The sequence below is a fragment of the Ruditapes philippinarum genome, unplaced genomic scaffold (assembly GCF_026571515.1).
Source record: "Ruditapes philippinarum isolate M1 unplaced genomic scaffold, ASM2657151v2 ctg4820_1_1_1_1, whole genome shotgun sequence".
In the NCBI taxonomy this organism is placed as follows: domain Eukaryota; kingdom Metazoa; phylum Mollusca; class Bivalvia; order Venerida; family Veneridae; genus Ruditapes; species Ruditapes philippinarum.
The window spans coordinates 66,034-81,944 of NW_026854378.1; the positions used below are offsets into that span (position 1 = coordinate 66,034).

At 30.9% G+C, this 15,911-nt stretch overlaps 2 protein-coding genes across 3 annotated transcripts in view; both read right to left on the reverse strand.

Annotated features, from left to right (window-relative positions):
• Nucleotides 1-15,911, reverse strand: part of LOC132740008 (uncharacterized) — a 37,124-nt gene that overhangs the window by 16,406 nt on the left and 4,807 nt on the right. Inside the window, exons 8-26 of the mRNA XM_060727861.1 lie at nt 15,661-15,774; nt 15,201-15,314; nt 14,620-14,733; nt 13,873-13,986; nt 13,173-13,286; nt 12,856-12,969; nt 12,426-12,580; nt 11,679-12,092; nt 10,737-10,841; nt 6,807-7,051; nt 5,057-5,200; nt 4,021-4,156; nt 3,495-3,644; nt 2,893-2,978; nt 2,084-2,245; nt 1,829-1,869; nt 1,323-1,436; nt 759-872; nt 384-497 (exon numbers count right to left, since the gene is read on the reverse strand). Coding sequence (XP_060583844.1) covers nt 384-497; nt 759-872; nt 1,323-1,436; nt 1,829-1,869; nt 2,084-2,245; nt 2,893-2,978; nt 3,495-3,644; nt 4,021-4,156; nt 5,057-5,200; nt 6,807-7,051; nt 10,737-10,841; nt 11,679-12,092; nt 12,426-12,580; nt 12,856-12,969; nt 13,173-13,286; nt 13,873-13,986; nt 14,620-14,733; nt 15,201-15,314; nt 15,661-15,774 — 2,664 coding nt within the window. The remainder of the gene's footprint in view (nt 1-383; nt 498-758; nt 873-1,322; nt 1,437-1,828; nt 1,870-2,083; nt 2,246-2,892; nt 2,979-3,494; nt 3,645-4,020; nt 4,157-5,056; nt 5,201-6,806; nt 7,052-10,736; nt 10,842-11,678; nt 12,093-12,425; nt 12,581-12,855; nt 12,970-13,172; nt 13,287-13,872; nt 13,987-14,619; nt 14,734-15,200; nt 15,315-15,660; nt 15,775-15,911) is intronic.
• On the reverse strand, nt 2,107-7,707 carry LOC132740005 (integrin beta-like protein C). Of its 2 annotated transcripts, none has more exons than XM_060727857.1 (7): nt 7,554-7,707; nt 6,803-7,051; nt 5,057-5,200; nt 4,021-4,156; nt 3,495-3,644; nt 2,893-3,041; nt 2,107-2,245 (listed from the first exon to the last, which is right to left on the reverse strand). In XM_060727857.1, the coding sequence occupies exons 2-6, from the start codon at nt 6,823-6,825 to the stop codon at nt 2,979-2,981; spliced, it is 516 nt and encodes a 171-aa protein (XP_060583840.1). In that variant the 5' UTR covers nt 6,826-7,051; nt 7,554-7,707; the 3' UTR covers nt 2,107-2,245; nt 2,893-2,978. The 2 variants fall into 2 exon arrangements, with proteins under 2 accessions (XP_060583840.1, XP_060583839.1); XM_060727856.1 differs by lacking the exon at nt 7,554-7,707 and adding an exon at nt 7,293-7,485 and having other exon boundaries at nt 6,807-7,051.

Genomic DNA, 15,911 nt, shown 5'->3' on the forward strand with positions numbered 1-15,911 from the left:
CAGTTTTACCGTGTATATATATTTGTTTATGATAATAATTTATGTCAGAATACATTGACACAAGTGTGCCTCGATGAGTACACAAGATCATTCGTTCTTGCAAGGAAACTGATACCAGGTCGCTATACGTATTTAAATGTGAATAGAATAATGGTTCCTTTAAGAATGAAATACACAGCTTGAAAAACACAATATGTTGAATTCTGCTTATGGTGCTAGGGGTCGTGGACGGTAGTTTGTATTCAGACTCAATCAATCCGAGCCTGCAACATTTTAAATTTTGCCGTTTTGGACGTTCTTAAGGGATTCCTTTTTTCTCTTTTTTTATATCATTTTAAAATGTCAAAAAAGTCTATTGTATTTGTTACAAGTATCTGAAGTACCTGTTTGACAAGTTGTTCCTGTAAATCCTGGTAAACATGTACATGAAAATGCTCCAATCAGATCTGTACAGTTACCACCATTCAAACATGGGTCAAACTCGCATTCATTTATATCTGGGGAAGTGAATAAATTTATAGTATAGTAAAAATATTTCACAAAATAGCATGCATTAAAAGCTCAATCATATATAGTACCATGAAAGCAAAACCCTGTTTTCACCAAAATATTTTTAATAGAAGTTTCTAATCTTCAAAACGTTGGTGCATGTCAATTTCTGTTTAAAGAATGAACAAAAGATTGAAGTCATACATACATTTTCGCATTATGTTTCATAGCTAATAATAAATGGTATAAACATGTTGAAAAAATAGTACCTGTTTCACACTGTTCTCCCGTATAACCATTAATACAACCACAAAAGAAACTGTTGGGGAGATCAAAACATGTTCCATTGTTAAAGCAAGGTCCACTCTGACATTCATCTATGTCTAAATAGTTTAAAATTGGCATTTTGTTAAAATGTATATATATCACCAGGAAAAAAATCCGGATAAGCCATATATTAAATATATAGGCCTTCCAAAATACGTATGATAAATAGATCGATTTATTTTAATTGGTAGTTATTGATGAAAGATCTGAGGAGTTCAAAGCACTCATTTTGTATTTCTATTATCAAAAAAATATAATATGCCTGCGTGTTGAATTTACAAAAAAGTACAATGCTTAAGTAAAATGGATAAAACGGGTAGATTTATCTAGAAAAAACAACAACAAAAACAACAACAACAACAACAAAAGCCCCCCAAAACACAAAGAGAACAGTGTTGGCCTTTTCGATTACTCAGTCAAACTCAAAGGAATAATGTAATGCGTTAATAAAACAGGAACAGTGAATGATCAACATGAAATTGAATTTCTTAGACAGGCAGACTTACCTATTTGACAAAAGACTCCAGTATACCCTGGCAGGCATTCACACGTATGACCATTGGTGAGATCATGGCATGTCCCGTTGTTGAAACATGGTGCACTTAGACATTCATCAATTTCTAAGGAAGATAAACAATTATACTATTTCTAGAAATATTAAATGCTAAATAATCATTCGTTATGCCTTAAATATATTAAAATTAACCTGTACAGTATAGTTGATTAAATATGCAAATTAAAAAAAAACACATCTTAATCAAATATCACAATACACACTTTATGGTTTTGTATTACATTTTAGGCTTTGTGGTCACAAAAAAGTGGAGTATCAAAATAGAATAAAACATATCCTTTCAAACAAATATAAGTACATTACTCTTTTGCAATGTGTACAAGTACATTTGATAGATCCGAATACCGCCGATAATACAAGTATAAACATGACGATTTAACATTTTGTCTCTCCTTTTTAATCTTAATTTTTAGAATTTATTTTTGTTAATTTACTTACCCGAAGTAGCTATTATTACACATCTTGTGTCACTACTCATTCTGTAAAAGCAATAGCACTGTGGCTAATATATTGCTTTATTTTATTGGAACAAACATTTAAATGACATAAAGACGTGGAATAACTAAACAAATGCTCAATAAACAGACGCTTATATAAAACTTGATGATTTAACGTGTTTTCTTTTTTTAGAAAAAAATTATTGCATGCATAGTTATCAAATAAAAAAAATAAAAAAAAGAATAATTTTCTTACTCAAAGGTGTCCGTGGCCTCTACACACAGTGAATGTGAACCTTTATCAGCAGGTGTTGGTACCCATGTTAGACCAACAGAATATACCTGGGGTGAATGGCTTAATTGGCGAATCGTTGATTTTTGCATCCCCGGAGGTCCAACTGACAGAAATTCCTTGATACTAACATATAAATAATATTTATATTACATATCATATATTCGTTATATTCAATTGTCAATATGGCAAAACGTAGCATATTAAAAAACCCTTTTGCCCCTAAAAATGATTTTACTTTTATTTCTTCTTTTTACAAACAATTTGTATCTAACATGGTCTTTATCCATTTTTCTAAACGTAATAAAACTAATGTTTGCCCTTTATACAAAGTTTAATTTTTTTGTTTCTGAGAAATAATGTGCCTTTAAAGTTTTGTAAAAGATAGATTCTGAATTGGTAAGAGAAATTAATCAAAATTTTATCTTACCCAAAGAGAAATTGTCCCAGCATATACGTTTATATAGTTATCAAATGAGGCTCCTGCACATTATTTTGAATGATTTAAAAAGGTATGTTTGAATTGCTGATTTCTTTTAAAATATCTTTTTCTTTACAAAATACAGACAATAACATAATCAATCACTAAGTTTCATGCAGTACATATTTCGCCTTTTATCTTTATTGTATTGCTATACTACATAATTTGATAAAAGGTGTTAATCCGATGTATAGCAGAAAAGAGTAAAAATGACGTTGCAATTGCAAGTGTCTTTGCCGGAACGCTTAACAATTGTTTAAAACATATAAAGTTATGACAAAATAACCATCACCTAGACCCTTCAGATGTAGCATACACACTAAGGACAAGCGCCTTTGCCGGTGGCACAACTATGACTTCACCTTCCACTGGTGTAGGCTATACAAAAACAGGTTTCTCCGAACATGATCGAGATTGAATATCAGGTGTGTTGACCAGGAACTATAAACAGAACAAAACAAAACAAACAAAAAACAATACAGAAATGTCTTGATTTGATTAAAATTTGACGAAGCGGTTCCATAGTATTGACTTTTTGTTTTTAAATCAAAATAAAGATATATCCCTAATTTTTGCCATATATACAAATTATTCCAGCTTAGAAATTACATTAGTAACGTACACATTTCTTAACAACTTGCTAGAATTTATAAATAATAAACGAAAACATATCGTCGCCTTAGTGCAATAACGGAATAAGTATTTCTAAATTTAATAGCAGTTATACAGTTATTGCACTAAAGTGACGATATGTGTATAATAACATTGAAAATCAGAAATAATTTATGTAGATTAATTCCAAATAATATCAATTTGAAAGTAATATCTGTTTGACTCTTGGAAATCGATATGTTTCATTACATGACTTGTCAAATAATGTCAAATCAAACTTACTTGAATAGGAACGCTTGACAAAGTATCTTTAGATGTGAAAGTTTCGTCACCTAAAGTTATTGTACTATTGGGTCTGTCCTCTACCACCATAGCAACGGCATAAGTATCATCCGCGTTTCCTATAGCGTCTATGGTCAGTGTACATTTGTCCTTAGAATCAGAAATATTTTAAAAGAAAGATACAAAAATCAAGTATATCATGCAGCAATTAAAGTAAGTAACTATCTGACAGAAATGAAATTGATTTTGATTATCTTTTTATAAAATCACTAATTACTCGAAAGCATTGTTCTCACAATGGATGGTTAATGCACAATTTTTCGTCCATTAACATCTACAGAAGCACGAAGAGGCATAAAGAGCCCACCTGCGTACGCAGAGAGATTGGTTAAATATAATTTGAAGGCTTCGGCAGTTGTTTATGCTCGAAATAATGTGCGTTAACAAAGATGCATTCCTTCAGCATACATAAATATTTCCATCATAATAAGCTATATTAATAAAGAAATATTTAACATCTACATACAGCGTCTAAGACTGCATTCTGAATTCTCGAGCAGGCCCCACCGCACTCATCTCCTACAGCCCATCTACATCTAACATTGTCTCCATCTTTGTCTATTACTGGTATCTTTATTGTCTCTGTGCATCCATGTTTAATCCTAATAAGCATACAGATTAAACATGCATATCAAAGTTGCACATGTAATTCTCAAAGAGGTAAAGTACTTATAATATGCATATATGAAAAAACGACAATTTTCTGCGAAGCGTATGACACAGTTTACATAATACCATTAAAGTGGACTAAGTAAGTAAGCTCCACTAGTAAGTTCTTGAACAATGCATAATTGCCCCTTTTAGCGATGACTATAACACAGCAGTGTGAATTTTCACTTATTAAATATATATTACTGTGACGAATCATTTTAGTAGATAATATTGTTCACTACTTAACATGCATATATAGAAAAAGAACCCCACCTCCTACCAAATAGAAATAAACAAGCTCAAAGAAATTACATGTTTTAACAAAACAAATATCTTGGATCTAAATTGGTTGTATATGTTTGTGACTGCCTTTCAGTTTAAACGTACGTGTATTTCAAAATTGTCAGTTTAACATATATTTATTTGATTAAACGGTCTGTTGTATGTATTTGAAACTCTACTGCACTTGGAGGAAACGTATCAAAGCATCTTAATGTTAGGTTAAATTAAAATGAGATAAAAATAAAAATTTGACAAAAAAGAAACAAAAGCGACCTTAGGCCCTAGAAGATGAAAATTCATGACCTATTATTTATGTAAAAATAAGTAATAATTACAAAATAGTGAAAATAGTGTATGAATGTTGTTTATTTTACCAATTTGAAATGTCTAGTAAGTTCTTCAAAATCTATAGCCAAATTCATTGCATTTCTATGATTACCTTATCATAAAATATCAGTTGTTATATCTTTGTAATTGTCTTCTGAAAGCATATACAGCTAATAGTAATATTATTTATATAATTATGGTGTGAAATATTTGTTTGAAAAAAATGCAGTTTCAAAACTCACGTGTATAAAGGTTTTGAAGAGGCAACAGGACTAGTGTTTGGAACTTTCAAGTCTGATCGTAATCGTAAATCTACGGTGGTTGCAAGGCTTATGTCCGTTGATCCTGTTCCATAATCTAAAGCTATCCAGCAACAACTTGAATAACTAAACCACGAGACGAAGAATTGTATAATTGTTCACATTGAAGCAAAAATAACCAAAAATATACATATAATTTTATATATATTTGTTTCGCTTATGCTCCATTCTGCAATGCTCATTTCGTTTCGAGTTTTTTTATGTCTTTGACTATGTTAACACTGGTATGTGTTTGATTTTAAAATGAGTGAATATATATAGGTAATGTACAACCAATTAGTCTTACCAGTTACGCATAACAATATTAAAAAAGAAGTAGTCCTATCAAAAAGAGATTAATGCACGTTGATGTTCGTAAACCTACTGTGGTAGGAAGGTCGAGAGATTACCTGATTTGTTATCTTTACATACATGTAACGGTAATGTGACCTGGGCCATTAACAAGGATTTTTTATTATTATTATTTTGTTTTCTGTTTGACAAAATGCATCATAACAAAGGCTCTAAAAAGTTACATATAAACCTTAATATAAAAAACTCTTCCAATCTTTTCTTTTAACAATACATTTTATTGTTTAAAAATAGAGAAAAAAAGAATCCCTAAAGAAAGTCGGAAAACGGCAAAATTGATAATTTTTAAGGCTCGATTTGATCAGCCTTTTCATGGACGGTAGTGATAACTGCTAACCCTCTAACACCGGCTTCAGCAGAATTCAACATTGAAGCCATAACTTGTCGATTCAAGCACAATGTTTAAATATATTTTAGTAACAAATCAAAGTCTTGCAATATTTTAACTCTGCCATCACGAAAGTTACACTTGCGCATTGCAGACAGCTTATGTATGACCCTTACTACAAGCTTTGTATTTTCCTATTTAGTATGACAAGTGACGTGTAGTTCCTCCATACCCTCTGTCAACATTTTATAAAATGCTTTTTAAATGTAGTGTGTTGTAGTGAAAAAGTGTGTAGTAAATTGTACGACTTGTTGTAACTTTTTTTTTAGTTTATAAACAAGTTTATCGACTTCTGTATAAAAATTTGAATATATGAAGACCCAAACTAAAAGAACAAATCAAATAGGGGAAAAGTACATTATGTTTAGACGATGATTTACACTGCTGTTTGATTTCAGATATGAATGCAAAGAGACAGGCAAAGCACAATCTACATCCCTAACATTAGTTTGCGATACAATAGCTACAGTGATCTTGTTCATCAAAGGAGTAACATCTCATTTATTTAAACATTTTAAACCTTCTAGGAAGATATGCATCCAAGAAAACAATTTTGATGATATTGAACTTTAATGAAATTAACAACATAGATCTATATTTAGAACATAAACACGTAAATCAATGTGTTATTTGATCAATACCAATAGTTACTGTATTGAACTATTCAATAAACTTTTGAAAATAATTCAAAGCATTTTAATATTAATTTTATAAATGCAAAAGAGATGATGTATTTGACATTTTTGCATACTTAATCACCATCAAAATGACAATTGTAATAACATTGTAGTTTTTTCCCTCTTCTTTACTCCTCAGCAATATTGTGAAATCATAAAACTTTTTATTGAATATCTGTTTTCGCGTGTAATTTCAGAATTCAGTATTTATAAAACTATAGTTCTAATCAAGGGTAAAGATGATTATCTTACCAACCTAACGGTGAATTTTCCATCTGAACTAAACGTATATGAAAAGGAATATTCCCCTAATTCCCAGTTTTGTGAGCTGCTGGCGGATATGCATGTATATCCTTTTGATGACAATGTAATTGATCCGCTTCCGCATCCGTAGGTACATTTCCAGTCGAAAAGAGTTTTATTCACATAAGAACCAACAAGCGAAGAAGTACAGCCTGCGCCATGACTGAATGTCCAGCCAAGCTTATACGTAAATTCGATCTAGAAAGAACAATAGATTGGTTATCAATTTATAACCCAATAGATTAGTTATCAATTTATAACCCTAAAAAAAGAAAACTACTTAGTTATGCAAGTGAAGTATCATAGATAAGGTCTTTTAAATATTAGTAAAGATGCAACAATATTGACAAAAACATTCAGTTATTCGATAATAAATAAATGAACAAATAAAAAAAAATAACTTAAAAATGTAATAATAACAAAAAACCGGATGAATTACTTCTCGACCGTTTCCGGTTGGTTTCCAACTTATTGCTCCTCCTCGAAAATGACTGCCTTGACACATAGCAATGATAGATATGGCAAGAGTAAACAGATATTTAAAAGCTGTGTCCATGATGAGAGATTACAATTAAAATGCTATTTCGCCAACATGCATTCGTTTTATATCAAACCACATTTTTAAAGTTGAAAAATATACATTTAATTTACTTTACAAATCAATATAATTTACAAAATGAAAAAAAGAATTTATAATTACCCAATCAAATTTAAGCTTGTAACTATTTACGCTTAGGAAATTTTCCCTATCATTTTTCTTTTGTTAAGTTGCAAATACGATGACAATTCTGTTCAAAGATTGGCACCAAATCAGATTATGTTTTACGTTCTCAATGCATTTTGTAATGTTAAACGCTGCTGGCTCCGCCAAAACAATATGACAAAGCAATATTATTTATAGATATAGAAAAATAAAATAGTTTAAAATTAACCCAATCAAATTTAAGCTTATAACTTTTTACGTGAAGGAATATTCCCCTATCATTATATTTTGTTTACTTGCAAGGACGATAACATTTTTTATTGGAACCTAATTCGACTAAATGTTTTACGTACACAATGCATTTGTAGAGTTGTTTACAAAACGTTGTTGACTCTGTCAATACAATGCTATTTAATCATGCACAATGCCTTTCAAAACGACATTATATGTATGCGCGTCATCTATTCAATCATAAATGTGCTATTAAAATCAACAGCTTCTTTCGTTGACAGTTTTGCAGTAAACAGGGTATTTTCGGTTGCATAAATAAGCAAAGGCACGTAAGCGTTAGGGGAACATCGATTTTTTGTAAATCAATTTTTTATCAATTATGAAAATGCACCTGATGTATTGATATCTCTATAAATAACTTATAATTATGCTAATAGGAAACTCTCACAAAATTATCAGTTGAAATTGTTAGTTGGGATTTATAAGGAAGAGTGCGAATTAAATATAAAACAATGATATTAACATGATGCCAAGGCTATTGTCATGATTGTGTGGCATATTTGTTCATATATGACATAATTTGAATATGCCGTTTGTTTTGGAATGCAGCATGATTGTATAACCATTGTAACTAATTTTGGGGTATTATATAATTTTCGCCTCTGTATTAAAAACAACAAAGGCTTGGTTGCCTATTCTTATATGTTCATCTTCGGTCTTTTGATTTATTCATATATACATGTAATTATCTAGCATAATTGGATATTAATGTCCGTGCATAGACATTGCATGTATTTATTTTATTTTTATAAATTAATAATGTGAGCCACTATTCATAGTCATAACCGCATATTTGTTCTAAACAAAGCAGAACAATATTGAATGTATGAGAAGGAATATCATTGTCAATTCAGTAAATTTAGATCGTATTTCATTGTTGATTAAATAAACCTTAACATTTATGTTAAATAATAATCGTATTCGCTTGACACACCAGGGACCTCCGTATCTGTTAAAATATCAACATTAAAATATATTTTCCATGTTAACAGCAATACATATGTGAAGATATTTTTACTTTATTATAAAATTAATGCTTAAATGAAATAAATCAGTAAATCTACGATCTATGATTTTTTTGAACGAAAAACGAATTTAAAAATCATTTTTTCATTTTCAAGTAAGTGTTTGCGTAATCAATATTATTTCAAAATGATATATTCGGTTAATTACAGGTAAACCTCACACTAGATACAAAAACCCTTCAGTACCCTCCAGTATAATGTAATGACAAAATTGATGTCAGTTTAAAATAACGTCTCTTGAAACTTGTTTATGATCCATTTTTAACCAATATATTTTATTTCCCTATCATAAAATATCAAACATATCCTTACTTGGTTTTAATATATTGACAAGTCAAGATCCATTTTTATAATACTCGTACAAACAAGCAATACACTATATAAATAAGTCAATGACAGCACAAGTATCAATAAAAAAGTGATACATAATTATGTTATTGACATATATAAATGAATAAAAGCCATCGAAAGCTTGGCCAGGTGCTATTTGTTTAATGATTTAAAGAACAAGAGGATGATAGTTTGAGTATGACCAATTAAAATGTGTAAAAAACCGTGATGTGGACTTTGTTTGACTCATATACTCAGCTGACTCATATGCAAACTTGAGCTAGAGGCCATCTCATCATCATTTCTAATCAATTTCAAGGATATTTGGACCAAAGTTGTAGCCTCAAGAGTATTAAAGTTTTTTTTCAAATATTTTGGCTGTATGACCTATTATTTAACCCTAGAAAGCCCTTATTCAAACTTGAGCTAGAAATCATTTTAACAATCTTTCTTACCAATGTCAAGTATATTTGGACTTAAACAGTAGCCTTAAGAGTGTTCACACGATTATGTCATATTTCGACTATATGACCTAGATTTTTACTCAAGATAACCTATATTCAAACCTGAGCTCGAAATCATCTACACAACCATTCTGACAAATTGCCAGGGTATTTGGACTTAAATAGTAGCCCTTGTAGTGTTTACAAGACTATATCATATTTAAACTGTGTGACCTAGTTTTGACCCAAGGTAGCCCATATTTTATCATCATCTGGGAATCATCAAAACTACACCCCTCTGACTAATTAACAGGATTTTGGACCAAAACAGTAGACACTATAGTGTTTACAAGTATTTTTATATTTAGGATGTCTGACCTAGTTTTTGACCACAGATAACCCATATTTGAACTTAATTTAGAAATCATCTAAACATCGTTTCTGACCAAAAACATGTGACTACTTGATTGTAAACTAACCAAATATACAAGGACGACAAACGACGTACATTCAACGATCCTAAATGCTCAGTCTGAGCCAACTCAGGTGAGATAAAATAGCTTGTGCCCTAAGGAAATGGAATTTTAAAAGGGGAACAGAAGTTATTAAGGCCTGCACATCACAGGCCAAGTTAAAAAGCAGGTCACCTATCCTAAGGTTTTAGAGCAATTTAATTAAAATATAAACTGGTTGACCCCGGGCGAGGATTATTTGACCACATCGATGTGATGTGTGTATCTTTTGATGAAAACTAGAAAAAAAAATCTGGAAACAAAGTGATCCTTCGGAAGCATTGATCACAATAAAATTACATGAAAATTGCAGACTCGGGTTGATTGAGTCTGAACATAACGGAAGGTGATGCTACATGCTAAATACCTATGCTCAAGGCATTATTGTTTAGGAGTTTATAAGATATTTAAACTAAGTGACTCAAAGTGAGGTCATTCTGTGTCATAGGGTAATGATTTATGAAACCTTGTAAAAAGTCTACAAGTAAAAGTCCACAAGGCATTGTTACATGCCAAACATCTCAGCTCTACGTATCATACTAGTATGATACATATTATCTTTCACACTAGAAGACATACATGAGCTTTCCCGTGTTCTATGTCAATGTAGACTTCAGGTACATTATTTATTTCACTAATGTAGAAGGACAAGGTGCAACATGCCATATACCTATGCTTCTGGCACTATAATAAAGAAAAAAAAATGTTTACTTTTTTCTAATGTAACTACATGTCAAATATTTACTTTATAGTGTACTTATAAGGGCCAAAATGTGTTAGGTCATTTGTGGTCTTATGGGCATCATTGGAAATTAAAAAGGTGTTCAGGCATTCTAGGCACTGTTATGTAATAAATAAATAAGCTCTTACCTATATAAGTCAACATGAACTAAGTGGCCCCGAAGTGGGGCCAAAATAGACCCAGGGGCATAACTTTTGTAATGAACTACAAGATGCTATATGACAATGCCCACACTTTAGCATTTCGAAAAGTATTTGTGATTAATTTCAAGGACTTCATGTTATAATTTTATGTTAGCTCATGTGACCGAGTTATGAATCAAACTGTAATCATTAATTCCACTTACAGGTTCACTTATGGATCATTCGGGACATTGAAAAGAAAACAACAACTCAGTATTATCATAAAGATAACTTATTATATTTTAACACTGAAATACATTACAGTTAGATTGTGTTAAATCTTTTAATATTGACCAACGCATAATTTGATGAATTATCTGTTAACATTCTAGATCACTTTCTGTAGGCGAAGGATATTTATAATTATCAATGTGCTGCAAAATTTAACATGCAATGTCGACGTCTATTGATTTCAAATAACAAGATGCATTAAAATAAACACTTGATCACAATGGCATAGTGTGTTAAGATATAAAGAATAGCATAACAAAGAATGAAGCATGTGTCCATCATAAAATACAATGCAGATAAAATAACACGAAAAACTCGTAACACACAGTTTTACATTGTATATAGTTATTGATTTATTAATTTTCATTTCCCCCAGAAAATTGGTGGAGGTACACCATTGTATTTTACTTCACATGCCCAACACTTCCTGTGCTTATGTCTATGTACATGTTGCTTAACCCGTTCAGACTCTTTTTGTTTCTTGCTTTCCTCAAGTTGCAACGTGTCCGTATGTAAATGCTTGTCTTTGCCATTATCGTTATCGTCTCGTATCTCCTCGTCAAGCGGAATTACTTTATTGTTGTCAGTTTCTAAAGCTGGTTCCGACTTGCTGAGACAAATCAAGTATGATGCATAAAATCCTACCACCGTCAGAATACCGAGAAATGTTCCTAGAAATCCAAACCCAATTGAGTTTTCTGCTTTATACTTGTAGCAATGTTGTTGTTTAGCGTGTCCTAGAAAGCAGTTGCAGTCTGAATAATGCATATGTGAGCTTATCTGAAAAGGGAAATGGATGTCATAATTTCTATATTAATCAATTAAAGTGTTTATGCCTGAAAACAAAACAAATGATACAGTTTTCAACAACATAATATAAATATGTCATGCAAATAAATATTAAATAATACCGTTAATAATAATACTGCCAAGGTCAGTATCACACTAATGTTTCAAACCTTAACCAGTTTTACCAAATTTATCAAATGAATTGGATAACTAGGAAAGTTTCCAAAAGTATTTAATGTATTAGACATACTTACTCCCATTATTGATCTTTAATTGTTTTAAAAGAGACAAAACATTGTCTTGACTTTGAAAGAAAATGCCTACCATTAACGATGAGTTTACAAATGATCCGTTTTGTTCGCGATATGCACAATTCTCACCACCCCATCCATCGATACAGTCACATATGAAGTATGTATCATTGTAAGCCTCACATTTTCCATTATTCTTACATGGATTTGAATCACAAGGATTCAGTCCTAAAATTAAAAGCAAGCACGTCTTAAAATAGTAACACTTGTTTCTAATTCTTAATATTGTTTAGGTAGATGTAACGTTAATCAGAATACAGACACAGTTACGAATGTTTGAATTTACTTTCAAAGGTTTACAACTTTTTGTACACATCTTTATTTAAGATTAGAGTTATATAAAATTGTTGTTTACTTTGAAAGGACTTTGCAGTGAAATGCGTACTAAGCTACAATGATGTCATTTATATAAATAGCTATTTCTTATGTTGTATTAACTATATCTGTTTGACAAATCGTGCCTGTAAATCCTGGTAAACATGTACATGAGAATGCCCCAATGAGATCTGCACAGTTACCACCATTCAAACATGGGTCAAACTCGCAGTCGTCTATATCTAAGGAAGTGAATAAAATATATTGAAGACAAAATTGTAATATTTGTTATTCCATTCATACAAAAGTTTTAATTTCTTAATACAGATCTTTAAATGAAATATATTAATCAGCTTTTTCAAGTTGCAAAACGTGGTACATTGATCAATTTAAAAAGGAAAAGATATTCGTTACATAATTCACAATAGAAATAAAATATCGAGACCTATTTCACATTGCTCTCCTGTATAACCATGAACACAACCGCAAAAGAAGCTGTTAATGAGATCAAAACATGTCCCATTGTTGTAGCAAGGTCCACTCTGACACTCATTTATGTCTAGAATAAAATCAAAATATGTTTGATATCTCTCAAAAGTAATAAATAATACCGATATAACAATGACATATATTTTAAGTAAAAGCCATCCAAAATTGTTATAAAATAAAATAGAATTGTGATCTTGAAGTTGTAGCTATCGGCGTAAAATGTTGCACTGTTTATTTAAAAAAAATGTCTGCACCTTGCATTAACATGGATATATTGGACATCACTGATGCTTTAGTGTAAAATAGAGAAAATCACCTTAAAAAGCCCAACACGGCAAAATTGAAAATTCTGCAGGCTCGATTTGATTGAGCATGTTCATGGACGGTACTGGAAAGTGTAAGTTATCGTCCACACCCGCTAGCACCGGCTTTCAACACGAAAATGGTAAAATTTTGAATTTAGAAACACGAACCAGTGATTTTAATTATGCCTAAACCGTTGTTTGATGATATCTATAACACAAGTAAATGGAAACAAACTGTTAATAAATATTTATAACCACAATGGGAACATTATTTAAGTTTGAGGTTTTACATTCCAATTCAAATAAATGGGCAATAAACGTTAAATTTAAGGTTATACCAAAACAAAATACCTATTTCACAAAAGACTCCAGTATATCCTGGCAGACATTCACACGAATAACCATTGATCAGATCATGGCATGTCCCGTTGTTGAAACATGGTGCACTTTGACATTCATCAATGTCTAAGGAAAAAAGCAAAAAATTGATGAATATATAACTGATAGAACAGAATGCTATATGTATGCAGAGCTTAAAATCTGCAGAGCAACACAATTTGGAAGACACTTATTGTGATTGTTTCTGAGAGGTGTTCCTCTTCACAACTTATAACATGCGAAGTCTAACTTTAGGAAAAGTTGATACTTTTGTTGGTCTACAGGGTTCCGTCCAACAGACGTTATACTTTACTTCAATGGGTTTCATACATTTGTATGAATTTCCTTTTAAAACACATACATAAGTCTCAGACAGCATATACATAACTATTAATTCGTGTAAAAAATGAAGTTTTGAAAATAATACTGAACATGATACCGGTATTTCCGTCTACAGATGAACATTACGATTAAACTCATCTCCATGCTTAATAAATATCCTTTATGCTTAAACAACGCTGCAATTAAGCAGTAAAAACTATATACACAATGTACTTATGAAATATATCATTAATACAACCACCTGCCAAATTGTGTACGGCGGTAATTTTCTGTTTATGATAATACATATACATGTATTTCATTGTACAATTTCATTTATCGCCACTCATAATTTAGCATAGAAATATCCGTTTAAAATTATCTTAATTCATAACTTACTTATTTCACAGTATGTCCCAGTAAAGCCAGGGATGCAGGAGCAGCTATATCCGTTCACAGCATCATTACATGTCCCATTATTAAAACAAGGTCTACTGATGCACTCGTCTATATCTACAATGACATGACATGGTGTCAAAGGAGGATCTTTACTTATGGTAGTACCAGAAGGATATGTATAGTAAATGTTAAACTCATGTGCAGCGGTTATTTCTTTAATTAAACTGAGCAAGCAGTTTTCACCTATTTACTTTTTTAGTGTCCAGCATACGTTTTTTATATTTTATTTTTTTTTTCAATTTCCTTGTATAATTTTAATTTTCTGTTTAGAAATGACAATAGCAGATGAATAAAATTCTAAATGTATTTCAACATTGTTTTCACAAAATTTAGACAATATTTACCATTCTATGTGAGGTACAATAAATATAACTGAAATTGACAACAAGATTCAAAATAAATTATCAATACCAAAATCATTTAAATATTTCAAGTATAATACATTAACATTAAATTTGGTATATTTGTATGTTACATTCTCTATTTTAGTCTGCATACTGACAGAATGACAGAAAACATACCAATTTCACAGTTAATTCCCGCAAAGCCAGGTTGACATGTACAAGTGTACTTATTAACTTGGTCAGAACATGTTCCACCATTTTGACAAGGGTTACCTTGACATTCATTTATATCTGCAGAAGATGAAAGCAGGGGATATGGTTTTGAAAAAAAAATTAGATATATATTTTTCCCTTAAATTTAAAATACAATTATGTTAGTATCCCACTTTTATGGATTTATATCTCTTACGTTGTCAGTCATTGAAGTATTCTTGTTCATTATATCTTTATTAATAAAGCCCATACTAGTGTATTATGTTGTTCAAAAGTCATTTTCAGCGACGTGATTATAGTACAATATTTTGTCTCGGGCGTTTTTGAGATGCAAAGTCCATCATATAATGATTGTTCACAAGTATAAGCAGTCTATATTTATTCGTGTATTTCTAATTATTGTAATTGAGAAAAAGAAGCTTACCTATCTGGCAAACAGCACCTTCAAATCCTGCAGGGCATGAACAGTAATAGCCATTTACTATATCAGTACATGTGCCCTTGTTTTGACATGGTCCGCTTATGCATTCATTGATATCTGGAATAAATAAATGGCTCAACATACCTCGTTTAATTCTTGAACACCTTTGTATAAATATATAACAATAAGTTTGTTTTCAAGTGGGTTCAGTTTCACTATTTAGTTTCTATATTAGATTCTTAGAAATGAAAACT